Consider the following 16,447-nt stretch of genomic DNA (forward strand, 5'->3'; position numbering starts at 1 on the left):
ATGGCTTAAAGTAACTACAACTAATTTTGCCATAACTAAAAAAAAACATTTGAATATGTCAAAATCAAACAAAAAAAATTTAAAAACTAAATCCAAAAAAAAAATATTTATACCAATCAATTACATAAATATTGAATTTATTCAAAAAAAGAACTGAATTAACACAACAAACAAAAAACGGATATGAGTTGGATTATAAGAGATTATGAAGCTTACGTCATCGGGAGAATGAATGTGTTGTGTCGCGTGCTAAACGGTTATAACGAAGAACGCATTCGCCTTATACTTATCACGCACGTAACCATGTCAGTTACATCACATTTTCAATCAACCCTCTTCCTTCATCAAATCAACGCCTCTCCTTCGTTACAAACCTCGTTACCTCAAATCAACGGTTATAAATAAACGGACCCACAATACGAGAGTACTAGTCTAGCTGGCCCCACTAAATTGCCAACCCCAACCAGTTATTAGTAGTTTTCTTTGGCTTGTTAGAATTGAGGGTTTAAATTCTCGCATTCATCACATTTTCTCTTCAATTTTCCATTCTCATTTCGATTCCTCTTCCACATTCCAATCTCGGTAACCTCTTTTTTCTTCATCATCGCTTCAATCGTTATTCATATTAATGCATGCATTGCTCAATTGTTTATCTATTTTTCCTTTAATTTAATGCATTTGTAGGTTTTAATGCATGTGAGGGTGGGATCGGGGAATGAATGGGGTTTATGATATTTATAAGATTTTGATTGCTTGATAAATCGCTTATTGACATTATGTCTCATTTATCACCTGTCACATGATAATTTAAGATTGTGCATGGTTTAGGTTTCTTATTTTATTGATTTGTAATTTAATCATGATTTTGAAATTTTGTTTTAGGTTGAATTTTGGAATTTGGAAGAATTGGTGAAAATGGGAAACAAGTTGAATGTGATGGCGTTGTGTTTGTGTGTGTGGACCCTATTTTTTTGTTTTGTTTCTTGTGAGGCAAATGAAGGGTTGCGTAGGATTGGTTTGAAAAAGGTCAAATTGGAACCCAAGAATTTCTTGGGGTTGAAAGGTGGTGAAGCTTCATTGTCTAAAAACATCCTTGAAGGAACTGAGGAATTCGATGTTGTTGTGTTGAAGAATTATTTGGATGCTCAGTACTATGGTGAAATTTCCATTGGTACTCCTCCTCAGACATTTACTGTGATTTTTGATACTGGTAGCTCCAATACCTGGGTTCCTTCGGTTAAATGTTATTTCTCGGTGAGTTTTATTTGTCTAATCCATTTGATGAATATGTATCTGGTTTTATATATTTATTTATATTCTGATTTTGTGATTTTGCTTTTGTTGGTGCAGCTTGCATGCTTATTCCATGCTAAGTACAAGTCTAGCCAATCAAGTACTTACAAGCCAAATGGTTTGTTTTCTTATTATTATTATTATTGTCTTTTGAGGATCTGCCTTTGTATGGAACTACTACATAACAAAACAGAATTTCAAAATTTTATTATGAATACCAGTGCTTTTGTTTTTGAGATGTTTGTAGTTTGGTTTGGTATATCACTATTCCTGATTTAACAAGTCATATTTGTTTATTTTTTTGTTTCTTTTTTCTTGTTATTTAGGGACTTCTGCTGCAATTCAGTATGGTACTGGAGCAGTTTCTGGCTTCTTTAGCTATGATAATATTAAAGTTGGTGACATAGTTGTAAAAGACCAGGTAATGTGGATTCTCATTCCATATTTGGGTTCTTTAAGATGGATAATTTGTTGATCAATCAATTGATATGATCATTGTTTTCATTCACTTCAGGAATTTATTGAAACAACCAGAGAACCTGGAATTACATTTGTGGCGGCTAAGTTTGATGGTTTGCTTGGACTTGGATTTCAAGAGATATCAGTTGGAAATTCTGTCCCAATATGGTATCTGTGCACATTTAAACATTCCTTTGTCATTTTTTTTTGTTTTTTGGATCTCCTTGTCATTAGGAGAGGTGTTTCCTGCCGCAGGTACAATATGGTTAAACAAGGTCTTGTTAAGGATCCTGTATTTTCATTTTGGCTCAATCGTAATCCCAAAGAAGAGGAAGGAGGAGAGATTGTTTTTGGTGGTGTTGATCCTGCTCACTTCAAGGGCGAACATACTTACGTGCCCGTGACGCGAAAAGGATATTGGCAGGTTTGCTAGGCTTTTAACATGTTTGTTCATTATGCTACCCTTATACTGCATCTTTTATAATACTTGTGTTTGTTAAGTCACGCATTTGTATTTTCTGGACAGTTTGACATGGGAGATGTGCTTATTGATGGAAAACCCACTGGTAAATACTTGGTTGTTTCTTCAATGACAGGATATTGAGAGCACTTTGCTAGATGCTCCATGGTTTTTATTCATTGATACTGACTTCATAATATTGTCATCCAGGATATTGTGCTAAAGAGTGTTCAGCAATTGCAGACTCAGGGACGTCTCTGTTGGCAGGTCCAAAGGTATGAATAAATGCTAATGCTTTTGTCATGACCTTGAAAAAAACGATAATGCTTTTGTCATGACCTTGAAAAAAATGATAATGCCTTTGTCATTGAACCTTTTAGTAGCTTATTTCTATGAACTAATGCTTGGTTTTGCTTGTTTAGACTGTAGTTACTATGATAAATCAAGCTATTGGAGCATCTGGAGTTTACAGTCAAGAATGCAAGAATGTTGTTGATCAATATGGACAAACAATTTTGCAATTGCTCTTGGCTGAAGTAAGTAATAATTTGTTTTTGTCATAATAGTCTGGTTGCTTAAATTTTTGACCATGGTCATGAGTGTTGACTGTTGAGTGATAGGTCATTATTCAGAATGAATTTTCTTATGGTTTTCACTTGGTCCTTGCAGACACAGCCAAAGAAGGTATGCTCCCAAATTGGGCTGTGCACGTTTGATGGGACTCATGGTGTTAGGTAAGCCACAAAGATTTTGCTATTAACTTAAAGACCTTACTGTATCTAATGCTATGAAGCATTGACATTATGACATAAACTAATTTGAAAGAATAGAAGTGATTGAATGAAACTGCATGGTATGGTGTTAGTGTCCAACACCAAGACATGTCAAACACTAGACATGCATTTAAATTGAAGTGTCAGTGCTGCATAATTCTAATGTATTACTGTGATTTCTCTTTTATTGAAATCTTTCAATTTTTCCTTTAGTATGGGTATCCAGAGTGTGGTGCCACAGACTGATAGAATATCATCTGGCGGTCATCAAGATGCTACATGTTCTGTATGCGAAATGGCTATCGTTTGGATGCAAAGCCAGCTGAAGCAGAATCAAACAGAGGAGCAGATAATAAACTACGCCAATGAGGTAATTTTGTTTTTATTTTGTTATGAGTTCTAAAATCCTACTTTCTCCTCTGAACTATAATCTCATGAATATGATATTGCAGCTTTGTGATAAAATGCCTAACCCAATGGGACAATCATCAGTTGATTGTGCAAAGATCCCTTCCATGCCTAATGTTTCCTTCACCATTGGTGGAAAAACGTTTGACCTTGCCCCACAAGAGGTATAATATCAAATTTAAATGTTTGCTTTTGCAAGTGTTGATGCCTTGGATTTGTTGCTTTATGAATTGAGTTAATTTTTTATGCACAAAATGGCTCCATGTTTTCTGTTTCCCTGATCCAATTTTCCATTTGCTTTCTTCAGTACATACTGAAGGTGGGTGAAGGTCCTCAAGCCCAATGCATTAGTGGCTTTACTGCTTTGGATGTTCCTCCTCCACGTGGCCCACTCTGGTATATTAATATGCTGTGACCATGAATTTACCTTTTGATTTTGATGCATTTGATTTGATAATAATCACTTAATGGAATCTGCATAAATGTAGGATCCTTGGAGATATCTTCATGGGGCGCTATCACACCGTCTTTGATTATGGTAAACTCAGAGTTGGTTTTGCCGAAGCAGCATAGAGAATCTACTCATGCCTTGCAGAATGGCATCCTTTACTTGCTAGTCCTTTTTTTCTCTTCAAAAAAATATCAAGGGAAAGAGCAGCCTCAGTATTATTTGGCAACAGTTATTTGATAATATTTTGTATAACTTTGCAATCAAAATGAGCCTATAATTGTGGTTGTGTATATATTGATTTAATATTCTCGCATTCCCTGCTATTATGTATTGAGAGTTCTGGACTTGTGTGGCATGTTGTTATTATTGGGTCTTTATTCTATGTCTGCATGCTAAGTTGAAGAGTGTTCCCCAATATGCATCAAATTGCATGTAAAGTAAAGAACTAAACATATAATGAAATGAATTAAAGAAAGGGAAGGCATCTAAAATGGTTTAAACTATGTATCAAGTATTAAATTAGACGAAATACATGATATATATATCAAATAAGGTATCAATATAGTATATAGTATGACATTAGACGTAATACAGGATTGATGTTAAACAATGTATATAATATGGCACTATACCCACTAATAGACGGTAAATGTCAAATAAGGTAGTATCAATATGACATTATACATACTAATAGAGGATAAATGTCAACGTTTTTCAATCTCAATTGGTAGCCATGTACTCGTTTCCATCATTACTATAAATAAAAATAACTAATTTTACTGGTACTAAGAGAGCTAGTAGAATACAAATAATTTTGTAAGTCTATTAAAACATTAAATTTACTGATTTATCTTTATTCATGCTTAATGAAAAGCCACCTCAACTATCTAAATTAAAGATTTTTAAACTAAATGAATGATATATTATGAGTATTAATATTAAATAGTTATAAAATAATTATTTATATTTATAATAGTGCTCAAAATTTAAAACTGATATATGATAGTCGTAGGAGGTGTAGTCTTATGTACCATAGGGTGTGTAGAGCTGATTTAAGTAGTTTGATATTTTATTAGAGTAAAAGGAATATGATAAAGTATTTTTATATTGTTAGAATGATATTATTCTGTCACGATACACTTTTAATTTTAAAATATTAATATGATCTGTCACGATACACTTTTAATTTTAAAATATTAATATGATATGATTGAATATTATATTTTTATTGAATAATATTTTATATGAAATATCTTTAATTTTATTTATTAAATATTAGTAAAAAAAATTGAAATTTAAAATGTTTAAATACACTTAATTTTTTTTATTTGTTTTAATAAGATTTTGGTTTTCTATTTTAAAATTAAACTAAGTTATTTTGTCTCCTACATAACAAATCTTGAGAACATTTAGTCCTTGATCATTGTAGTGTATGTTGGAAACTTTTTAATCCCGTCATTTTTGAGTATCTCGCATTGATGTGACACGATAAATTGGACAAAAATGAATTCGTCTCATTAATAGACATCCATGTCAAAATTATTATTTTGGGATGACTCTTTCCACACTTATACATGCTTTTCAACCACGGTAGAATTTTACAAATGTCTTTAACATATGAAGATGCATCTTCAAACGCATCTATTTTTAGTAATTTTCAAATGAAATTGATAGGGACGTATCTATTATGTCAAAATTTAATCCGGAGATGCATCTCCGTGTGCACTAAAGATACATCAGAAGATGCATCTTCGTACCGACCATTTATTCAAAAGTTAATGGGTGGTCCAAAAATGAATCTCTGGACGTTTTTGTTTCATATGCTTGCGCCAAACCTTCCCTCTTCCTCCTTCTTCGTTTTCTAAAAATTTCGCAAAATAAAACATTTGAGCTCTCACACATTCAAGTATCTCATCCATTCATTCAAGCTTCTACCGTTGGAGTTCTTTCTCATCCTTTACAGCATCTCATAGATTTAAACTTCTCGTAAATATGAATTTGTAAGTTTAAAAAAAAAACGCTCTTTTTATGTTTTGATTTGTAGTTAGTTGTTTAAGCTACATTAGTTGTTTTAGATACATTAGATAATAGTGTAAACGAAATTGGTAGCCTACCAGAACATGCATTAACACATTTTTGGAGGGTTAGGGAAACAATGACATTTCTACCATGGCCGAGAATCACAGGTTTGTCAGGAGATGCATCTTCAAATTTTATCAGTGTTATTTTTGGAGATGCTTCTCCGGATTATACTCAGGCTAAAATTTGGCAGATTTTATGGATTAACACTAACATGCTCTTTATCTTTGTGTCGGTTTGTAACACAGGTGCAATGACTGATAGCAACGGCGAAAATAATGTTTGTTAGGCTGAGACGTGTCTCTAGAGCTGCATCGGCACGGCGTGAGAGGGTTGTAGCTAGGATCGCGAGACCACTGGTTAATGATAACTCGTCTGATGGTTCACAACCATGATGTTTGCATCACCTAGGTTCTGCTTCTCGTAGCCGTCTCTCTCAGGCATCCACTTCATGGGGCCACGAGTCCCTAGATGATACAACAGACCTGAAGTCCTTGATGATCCCCTTTAAAGGCCAAGAGGAAACCACTTGCCCATTAGAGAGTTATCCAGGAGATCCATTTGACACCTTCTTACTTCATTTCTATACAGGTCATGCTGCTAGGAGTACATGTTTGAAAATTCTAAACCATGGGCGAAAGATATTGGAGTTGGGGTAGCCCATGACTAATTAGTTTCAAAATGTCTTTGCTATTTCGATCTTGTTGATTTATTTCCTGCTGCGTAAATGACCATATCCCACGACATGCAAGCGACTTTTGCTGAGAGGTGGAACTGAGAGACTTCGTCTTTCCATCTTTCTATAGGCGAGATGACTGGATGACGTCTCATGCCTCCTGCATCTTCCATAAGGAGAAAATTACTGGGCCACGGGAGGATCAATTGAGAGGAAGGCGACAATATGATGATCACCCATTTGGGGGTTGACCCAACTGAGGTCTCAAAGGAGGCGCATGACACAAGAGATGCTCATGCTAGATTTTGTTTTTTGGAAAAGCTTTATAAAGATCATTTGCAGAATGCAATGGATGCCGAACGCGATGGCATGCAGTTTGAGTACCAAAGGACTTGCACATTGAGGTGTTAACTCTTGTTCTTGGTTGACACGTCCATTTTTGTGGAAAAAATGAAACCTATATCAATATGGTGGAGATGGGTAGAGCAGGAACATAAGCAAGACTCTTTAAGGATGACAATCCCTAGTTGGCCCTCGTGGATAACATGGTTGTCGAGTTACGTAATGTCGTGCAGTACAGTCGGAGGAGGAGAAGGCATGGGGTTCAACATATCCAGTAGTTTATGTTTGGATGTATTATTTTTTTTTGTATTTTCAGAAAAATATTATGTATGGTGTTTTATTTTTGAATTAATGTATGACTTTTTACTTTCATTTATCTTTAATTAAACTTGATTTTACTGCAATTTTACTTTGATTTTACGTTAATATAACTTAGTCTAAAAAAATTATAATGTTGAGACAATGATGTTGTTTTGAGACCATTCAGGGGGTTCTAGAGATGAATCTCCGGAGTAATTCCCTCATTACAATTACCACGCTTCCAATACATCTAAAAGGACTTTAGAAGATATTTCAGAGATGCATCTCTGGATACATCCAAATATTATACTAAGATGCTTCTCTGAATCATATTTTGATCAAAATGGGGTGGATCTCAGAATAACACATTTTAATATGATTTGGGTGCGTCCGGAGATGCATCTCCGGATGCATGAAGGAAAATTTCAGATTTTCAAGAATCTGAAATGCACATAGCATCTCCGAACGTATGAAGAAAAATTTCAAATTTTTTAAGAGTCCGAAATTCACATATAAAGGTGTAATGAGTCTTTTCCTTTTTTTTCCCATTCAATCTTATCCACATCACTAATTACCAGATTCAACAAGAGCTTTCGACTTATCCAATAAACCAAAATTTCAACTTTTCATTAAAATACATTGCATAAATTCTAACAAAACCTTAGAACAAACATAAATGTTTTATCAATAACAATCTAATTATAAATATTCCTTTTCTATTTTTTTTTGTTTAATCCATCAACTATAAATCTATGAAAAAGCTAACTATTTATTTTCTCTTTCTATTTGTTTAATCCATTTAATCATTCCCACCTTAAAATCAATTCTAGATTAAAAAATTAATGAAGAAGAAAATAAAAGAAAAGACATTGAATTTGAGTTTATGGTTCCAGATATAGGGTAACCTACTCGGTTTAATTGACAACCTATAATAGGCATACTCAATTAAGAGATATTACACATCGACATGCATATATGATTTTAAATGAACATTAAGCAGCCATGAATTGACAATGCTAGAGAGGGGAATATGAGACTTAATTCTCCTTAATCCTCTTTGACTGACAAAGGAGTAAATAACTTAACGGTCAATGAATTGATCATTAAGATTAAGAGCCAGAGTATTAGAGATCCTATATAATCAAAATGTCACCGTACATATAGAAGAGATAATTCATAAACGAGGGAGGCAAAGAAAGTCCTCATTGGCCCTCGCTAATGAGGTTAAAATTAACCTCACCGGTCTAACACTGGCAAGGTACAATGGTGTACTTTTTCAAGTATACATGGCGCCCACCGCAGGACATGATAAAATTAATTTGTGTCTCAAGTTCAATTCATAACAACAATGAAGACAATGATGGTAATGAGGAAGATGACAAAGAGAGATTTTATAAGGAGATCTCACGGTTTAGACCAATTCGATGTACCCAATGTCCAAGAAGCTTTTAAGGAAAGATCAAAATTATGTTATAGTGTCGACTTTGAAATCACTATTAAAAACGTGGTTTAAATGCCTAACACTAGTCGGAGTATTAACCACTACCCACCTATACAGATCACACGCTCTGTGAGCTCATATATGATAAATTTGGTGGAGGAAATGGAAGAATTCGGTTATCATATCCAAGCGATTCCGATTCTGAATTAAGAATCGAACAAAACCAGATTCTATTGTCCATTGTCCCTTTTTTTCCCTCAGAGAATGTCATTGTCCCTCTTTTCCCCTCAGAGAATGTCGATTTTCCAATCAACTTCGTTAGTCATTTTATATGTTGTGTGATTTACCTCTGCATATCGAGTACCTGCAAGCATGAAATGGAGATACGAATCTCCAAAATTCTCGGGAACATAACAATTAGTGATCTCCTTTTTCTGTCATTTACTTATGGCGACCAAAGGCTTGTGGATCCTGACATCAATCATAAAACTATTTCTTCGATCGTGAAAAGTCGAGAATTATTGATACAAAGAATGAGAGCCTCATACTTTTTGATAAGACATGAAAGACATAAAGAAAGGAAGGAGTTGAACTCGAAAAAAGATGAATGAAGGCGTCGTACTGTCAAGAGTGTTGATCATCATAACCAATACACGCGATGAAGAAATAATAAATCGTAGGAACAGTTGGACAAGTGACTCCAAGCACATGAGATATTTGAAAATTTGTGATTACTTTAAAGATTTTTTTACTTAAAAAACTAATTGTGTTAGTATCTTCAAAATTAGAGAGAAAGACATCGAAAATAAAATAAAATAGTAAAGTAAATAACAAAAATTAAAAAGATAAGGGTTAGAGAGATGACACCAGAGCATTATCCAGGTTCGGCTGAACGTTGGCCTATTCTTGTCCCCAAGAGATATTATTGAGATTTCATTATAATGTTGAGATTTTAAAGGTTATAACCACGAACACTTGATATATTCAAAACGAGAGATTTCACACTGGTTTAACCCTATAAAAAAAGCTTTTCCACAGCATAAACTCACGAACCGAGTAAATATTTTACCAGTTGATCTTAATAATCGAACATAAATTTTGCAGGCTGAGTTCTATAACCAAGTAAATATTTTTAATGGTTCATCTCAATAACCAAACTCAATTCTTCAAGAGTATCACACTCTTGAAAATAACAACAGTGGCACGACACTTATACAACTCTCTCCTCATAATTAATTTTCACTCACAAGGCACTAAAGCAACTTTGGTGAAAGAAAATATTCAAAGAGAGAGAAAAGAGAGAATTCTGGTTTAAAATAAAGTGAGGAGAAAGCTCCTTTATAAAGAAAAAAATTTGGCTAAAAATGGAAACTATACATGAGCCAAATTAATGGTCTAATCGATTAGGTACATGAAATAATCAATAATTGTGGCTCAAAAGGAAGCTTTTATATATAGTCATTACCAATCAATAATAGACTGTCATAATCAATTATAGACTCTATTATACTTCATCTAAACAATTAGACATATAATCTATTCGATTAGACAATTTGAAAAATTCTCCTAATCAATCCGACAATTCCATAATCATTTGTCTAGGCCTTAAAGAAATAGGTGATTTTGTTAACTAAAGAGAGACCTTAAAAGTATTTTAGCTGTGTGAGAGAGTTGTCTTAGTATCTTAGGAGTTGCTCTTCTACTTTAACAAAACTCTGGTCACTCAGATAGACAGACCGAGCGAGCTTTCATACTTAATATCTTTCACAACTCTGAAGTTTTCAAATTCCTTTTCCAAACATACCGATCAAATAATCACTTTACTGAAACCTTAAATATTCTACTTGATGAGGCTTCATATATCTTGAAGTTAATCACCATCATCAAATAGTTGAAAATATATCACCACCGACCTCAACATTCATGAGTGTTGTCGTCATCAAAACATCAAGAAGGTTGTCAACATCATGATCATCCACTTCATACTTGCAAGTACATGGATCCACATTCTCCATATTTTGATGATGACCATGCATCTCTCAGGGAGGTGGTAAAAGAGAAAACAGGTAGATGAAATTTGGAGTGGTTAAACTCTCTCTCACATGACTAGAGAGTATAAACTTTTACCCCTTTGGCATAATAAAAAAGGTGGGAAACAACCATAGTACATAAATCACATATAATCATTTAGAGAAATAGGATAAGAAGAACGAGAATAGGCACATAAGCATACTAATCCACGCATGATTGATTTAAGATTCCTAGTTCAATTTTTATGAAAAATAAGCTTTCTTTAGGAAGTGGTTTTGTAAAAATGTCTTTGAGTTGATTATATGAGGTCACAAACTCAAGCATGCATTACCCTTTTTCAATATGATCCCTAATAAAATGGTGCCTAACCGTAACATGTTTAGCTTGAGAGTGACATATCGGGTTTTTGTTGAGGTTTATGCTGCTAGTGTTGTCACATCTTATCAAGACGACTCCAAAATTAACACCATAATAACTAGGTTGTTGTTTCAACTAGATAATTTGTAAGCAATAACTACCTGTAACAATGCATTTTGCTACAGTGGTGGATATCGTGAAACTTGCTTATTTCTTGTTATGTTATGAGGCAAGCATGTTCCCAAGTATGTGACACGTACCACTGGTACTTTTCCTATCCAGTTTGCACCTAGAAAAATCAGAATTAGTGTACCTAACTAGGTCGCAATCTGCTCCCTTAGGGTACCATAAATCCATTTGTTGTGTGCCAATGAGATATCTCAGGATGCTTTTGGCTGAACTGAAATGTGATTCTTTTTGGGATGCTTGAAAACGAGCACAATGACACACAACAAAAATGATCTCAAGACGAGATGTAGTGAGAAAGAAAAGGGATCCGGTCATACCTCAATAATTTCTTTCCTCTACTGGTTTTCCATTCTCGTCCTTATCTAGATTGCAAGAGGTTCCCATTCTAAGAATTTTGAATGCATTTCAATTCACTGAAATGTGATTCTTTTGGGGATGCTTGAAAATGAGCATAAAGACAACAAAAAACACAATGTTTGGATGAGATACAACGATATAAAGGAGAGAGCCTATCATACCTCCATATTTTCTTTCCTCCACTTGTTTTCCATTTTTGTCTTTGTCGAAATTGCATGAGGTTGTCATTAGAGTATTTATTATTTTAGATTTCTCCATGTCAAACCTCTTTAGTAAATATTTCTAATATTTGTCTTGTTTGATGAAGGTTCCTTCCTTATCATGATAAACTTAAAGCCCTAGGAAGTATCGAAGCTCCCCCACCATTGACATTTCAAGTTCATTCTGCATCGTTCCTGAAAATTCCTTGCCCAATGATTCGTTAGTAGCACCGAAGATGATATCATCAACATAAATTTGAACCAGTAAAATGTCATGTTTGGTTTTCTTGATAAAAATAGTTTTATCAACTTGTTATCTTTAAAATTTGTTTTCAAGCAAGAATTTTCTTACCAAGCTCTAGGAGCTTTTTTTAGACTGTATAAAAATTTCTTAAGTTTGAAAACATGGTAAGAAAGGTATAATTGATAAAACTTGGAGGTTGGTTAACATACACTTCCTTCTAGATGTACCCATTTAGAAAATCAAATTTTTACTCCGATTTGAAAAAGCTTGAAATGCATGATGTAAGAAAAAGCTAATAATATCCTTATGACATCTAATTTAGATACATGGGCATATGTTTAATTGAAATATATCCATACTATTGATCGTAACCCTTTGCGACAAGTCTGAATTTATTTCTTAAAACATTTCCATCTTTATCTAGCTTATTGCTAAAGACCCCAGTGGGTGCCAATCACTTGATTAGTTGAAGCTTTGGGGACGAGTTTCCAAACATTGTTTTGTTCAAATTGATTTAACTATTCTTAAATGTAAGAGACCAATGTTCATCAATGATAGCCTTTTCAATTCCTTCTGGATTAATTTGTGAATCAAAGGCCTCAAAGTTACATACCTTATTAAGGAAGTGTCGAGTAGTGACACCCTTAGAGATATCTCCGATAACATTATGGATAGTATAGTCTTTGGCCATTCTCCATTATTTTGGAATATATTGATGATTTGAAGGAGTATCTATATTTGGATCTTGAACATGTTCTTTATTAAGACTTGATTTTGACCTTGTTCTACTTCTTGATCATTTTCTTCCAAATTTCTCTTTTCAAGAATACACGCACAATCAATAAATTCTAATTATAATAGTTTAGGGTTAGATTCATCAAAATTAATGAGAGTCGATTCTTCTAAAATTAGGGTTCTTTTGTTAAAGACTCTGAAGGATTTACTTGGAGTGGAATATTCCATGAATTCATCAACTTTTGCTTCAACATTTTCAAGGTTATCTTTCTCTTTATTAAGGATAAAGATAAAGCATTTGCATCCAAAGACATGAAAATGATAAATATTTGGATTTATTTATCTATATAGTGGGAATCAATTTTAGAATTGGTTTGATCAAGATACGTTTCATAATATAGAAGCATTACTTACTACATCAGCACATACAATATTTAGAAAGATTTCCACATTGAGCACCGTCCTCGCAAGCTCTTCTAAGGATCTATTTTTCCTCATCATTTCCCCATTTTATTAGGGAGTTCGTGGGGTGAAAAATATATGTTAAATACCATTCTCGATGTCATTTTTTTTTGAATTCCTCATTTTGAAATTCTCTATTATGTCCGTTTCTAATGGATGCGAGATAAAATGCATGTTGTGAAAAGTAGGAAAATGCAGACGTCTTGTAAATGTACTGAATTGCTAATTAAATAATCGTGAACAAACAATCAGATGTAAATAAATCACCTTTGGTCCATTTACTTCCGATTCTCCATCATAATTAAAACCCTACAAATATTTTGATGACGATAATACTCTTGATTGTCACCCTTCAAACCTCTGAAAACACGATACAATTACATGAATGATGCATTGAGATTGAGAAATCAAATATTTCGACTTCTTAATCAACAGATGACTGAATGAATGTCATAAAGACCAGATAAAATGTCAGAGCTCCTGATTTTTCATCTGAACCTTGATGAATACTTTTAACTTATGAAATACAGGACAAAATGGATTGATTTATGCTATGTTGGTGAGAGTGAAAACTCAAGGTAAAATTTAGGATATGACACTCTCAAACAAAATGATTTGACTGGAAGGTTTAATCAAACCATTTTTGAAATAGTTAGATGCATGTTGACTAGTGCTGGGTTAAAAAAGGTGTTTTGGGTAGAGGTTATTTTGATAGCAACATATCTGATAAACATATGTCCTTTGAATGCGTTAGATATGAAAACACCTGAAGAAGTTTGGTTGGCATACCCACCAGATCTCGACAAACTTAGAGTATTTGGATGCATGGCCTATACCCATATTAGGCAAGACAAGGTCGAACCTAGAGCTCTGAGATGCATGTTCATAGGATACCCTGAAGGACTCAAAGCTTATAGGCTATGGTGCCTAGAGTCAGGTCACAGGAGGTGTATCACCAGTCAAGATATAGTTTTTAATGAAACTGAGATGGCTTTCAAGAAAACTGAAGATGCTAGTCAAAGTGCACAAATATATGAATAAGAGTTGGAACATGAAGAGATTCATGTTAAGGTGGAACATGTCGATGTTGAATTGCATATCCCATATCAAGTTAAAGAAGAAGCACAAGATGTTGAAGATACTAAGGAAGTTGGGGAAATTGTTGATGACTACTTGTTGGCAAGAGCTAGGTCGGGAAGAGTCATCAAGCAACCTCAAAGACTTGGGTATGCAGATTTCATAGCTTATGCCTTAATCTCTATAAATTAGGTTCTAGATGAAGAACCTAGAGGCTATAAGGAAGTTATGAGGAGTCGAAAAAAGTATGAATGGATGAAGGCCATGGATGATGATATGAAGTCTCTTCATGATAACCACACTTGGGAACTAATCAAGAAACCTGTTGGAGCCAGGCTAGTTAGCTGTAAGTGGATTTTCAAAGTTAAAGAAGGAATCAAAGGAGTGACATCGAAGAGATACAAGGAAAGATTGAACGCAAGGGGTTTCACTCAGAAAGAAGGTGTCGACTTCAATGATGTGTTCTCTCCTGTTGTGAAGCACAAGTCCACTCAAATGTTACTTGCCATGGTGGCATAGTTCAACCTAGAACTGGAACAAATGGATGTGAAGACTACTTTCTTGTATGGAGATCTAGATGAAACAATCCTGATGAGATAACCTGAAGGGTATGCAGAAAAGGGAAATGAAGATTATGTGTGCAAGATGAATAGATCTTTATATGGACTAAAACAATCTCCTCGACATTTGAATAGGAGATTCAACAAGTTTATGACATACATAGGTTTTATTAGAAGTCAGTTCGACCACTGTGTGTACTTCATATTTCTACCTGGAAATTCATTTATTATTTTGTTGTTTTATATGGATGGTATTCTCATAGCAAACAAAAATGTTGAGGATGTACTGAAGGTGAAGGTTGAACTCAATAAGGAGTTCGATATGAAGGATCTGGGAGCTGCATCCAGGATTCTTGGGATTGACATTCGAAGAGACAAAAAACATTCGAAATTATACTTATCTCAAGAGACATACCTACAAAAGATTCTCGACAAATTTGGTATGTCGAATTCAAAGCCCGTTGTGACTCCGACAAACCCTCAATTCAAGTTGAGTACAAATCAGTGTGCCAGTACTGAGGTCGAAATAACTTATATGAATAACCTATCATATGCTAACATAATAGGTTTTTTGATGTATGATATGGTATGTACTAGACCCGACATAACATATGCAGTAAGTCTTGTAAGCAGGTACATGGGAATCCTGGAAAGACTCACTGACAAGCATTAAAGTGGATTTTAAGGTACATAAATGGGTTTCTGATTAGAGTCCTGATATATTGTGGAGTATATGATGAAAATAGTAAAGCAGAAATCAAAGGGTATATCGACTTTGATTATGTAGGTTGTATGGATTCGAGAAAGTCTATTTCTAGATGCATGTTCACTATGTTTGGCACAACAATCAGTTGGAAAACAATACTTCATCAACCATTGAAGCGGAATATATTACCCTCATTGAAGTTGTGAAACAAGTATTGTGGGTTGAAGGTTCTGCTAAGGATCTGAAACTTCAAGGTCGAGTTATCATTGTTAAATGTGATAGTCAAAGTGCTATACACATGTCGAAGAATTCACCCTATAATGAGCGAACCAAGCACATTGATGTGAGACTACATTTCATCAGAGGGGTAATCGAGCATGGAGAAGTCCAAATGCCGAAGGTTTCGAAAGAATGCTGCTGATATGATCACTAAGACATTACCAAGTTGCAAGTTTTTCCATTATATGCAGTTGATAAAGCTGCATGAAGAAAGCTAGTTTGTTCCCTTGCTGTTATAGAGTTTATTCCAAGGTGGAGATTTGTGACATACTGGATCGGACTCTAGTATGGTCAAAGAGTAGCTGAAGGTTGAGAAAAACAAGAAATGAGGGTTTGAATTGTTTTGGAAATAGAAGCTTTTTCAGAAATTAAAACACACAAAATTTTATACTGGTTCGCTTGAAAATCAAAGCTACTCCAGTCCACCCGGCCAAGGTGATTTCGCCTTCAAAAAGGACTTAATCCACTAATCTTGAAAGATTACACAACCAATCGTCTAAGAGAATAATCTCTTAGCCCTCTCAAGTATACAGATTGCGCAGAGTCACTTGAGGAAATAATTTAATAA

At 34.3% G+C, this 16,447-nt stretch overlaps 1 protein-coding gene across 1 annotated transcript; it reads left to right on the top strand.

Moving 5' to 3' along the window:
- Positions 1-382: 382 nt before the first annotated feature.
- LOC127077664 (aspartic proteinase A1) lies at positions 383-4,188 on the top strand. The gene is made up of 14 exons (XM_051018733.1): positions 383-582; positions 883-1,254; positions 1,351-1,411; positions 1,620-1,714; positions 1,808-1,920; positions 2,008-2,176; positions 2,279-2,318; positions 2,423-2,487; positions 2,635-2,748; positions 2,882-2,946; positions 3,199-3,355; positions 3,438-3,557; positions 3,701-3,789; positions 3,882-4,188. Exons 2-14 carry the CDS (start codon positions 916-918, stop codon positions 3,964-3,966), a joined length of 1,512 nt encoding a protein of 503 aa, XP_050874690.1. The 5' UTR covers positions 383-582; positions 883-915; the 3' UTR covers positions 3,967-4,188.
- The last annotated feature ends 12,259 nt before the right edge of the window (positions 4,189-16,447 follow it).

Source organism: Lathyrus oleraceus, chromosome 1, assembly GCF_024323335.1.
Source record: "Lathyrus oleraceus cultivar Zhongwan6 chromosome 1, CAAS_Psat_ZW6_1.0, whole genome shotgun sequence".
Lineage (NCBI taxonomy): Eukaryota > Viridiplantae > Streptophyta > Magnoliopsida > Fabales > Fabaceae > Lathyrus > Lathyrus oleraceus.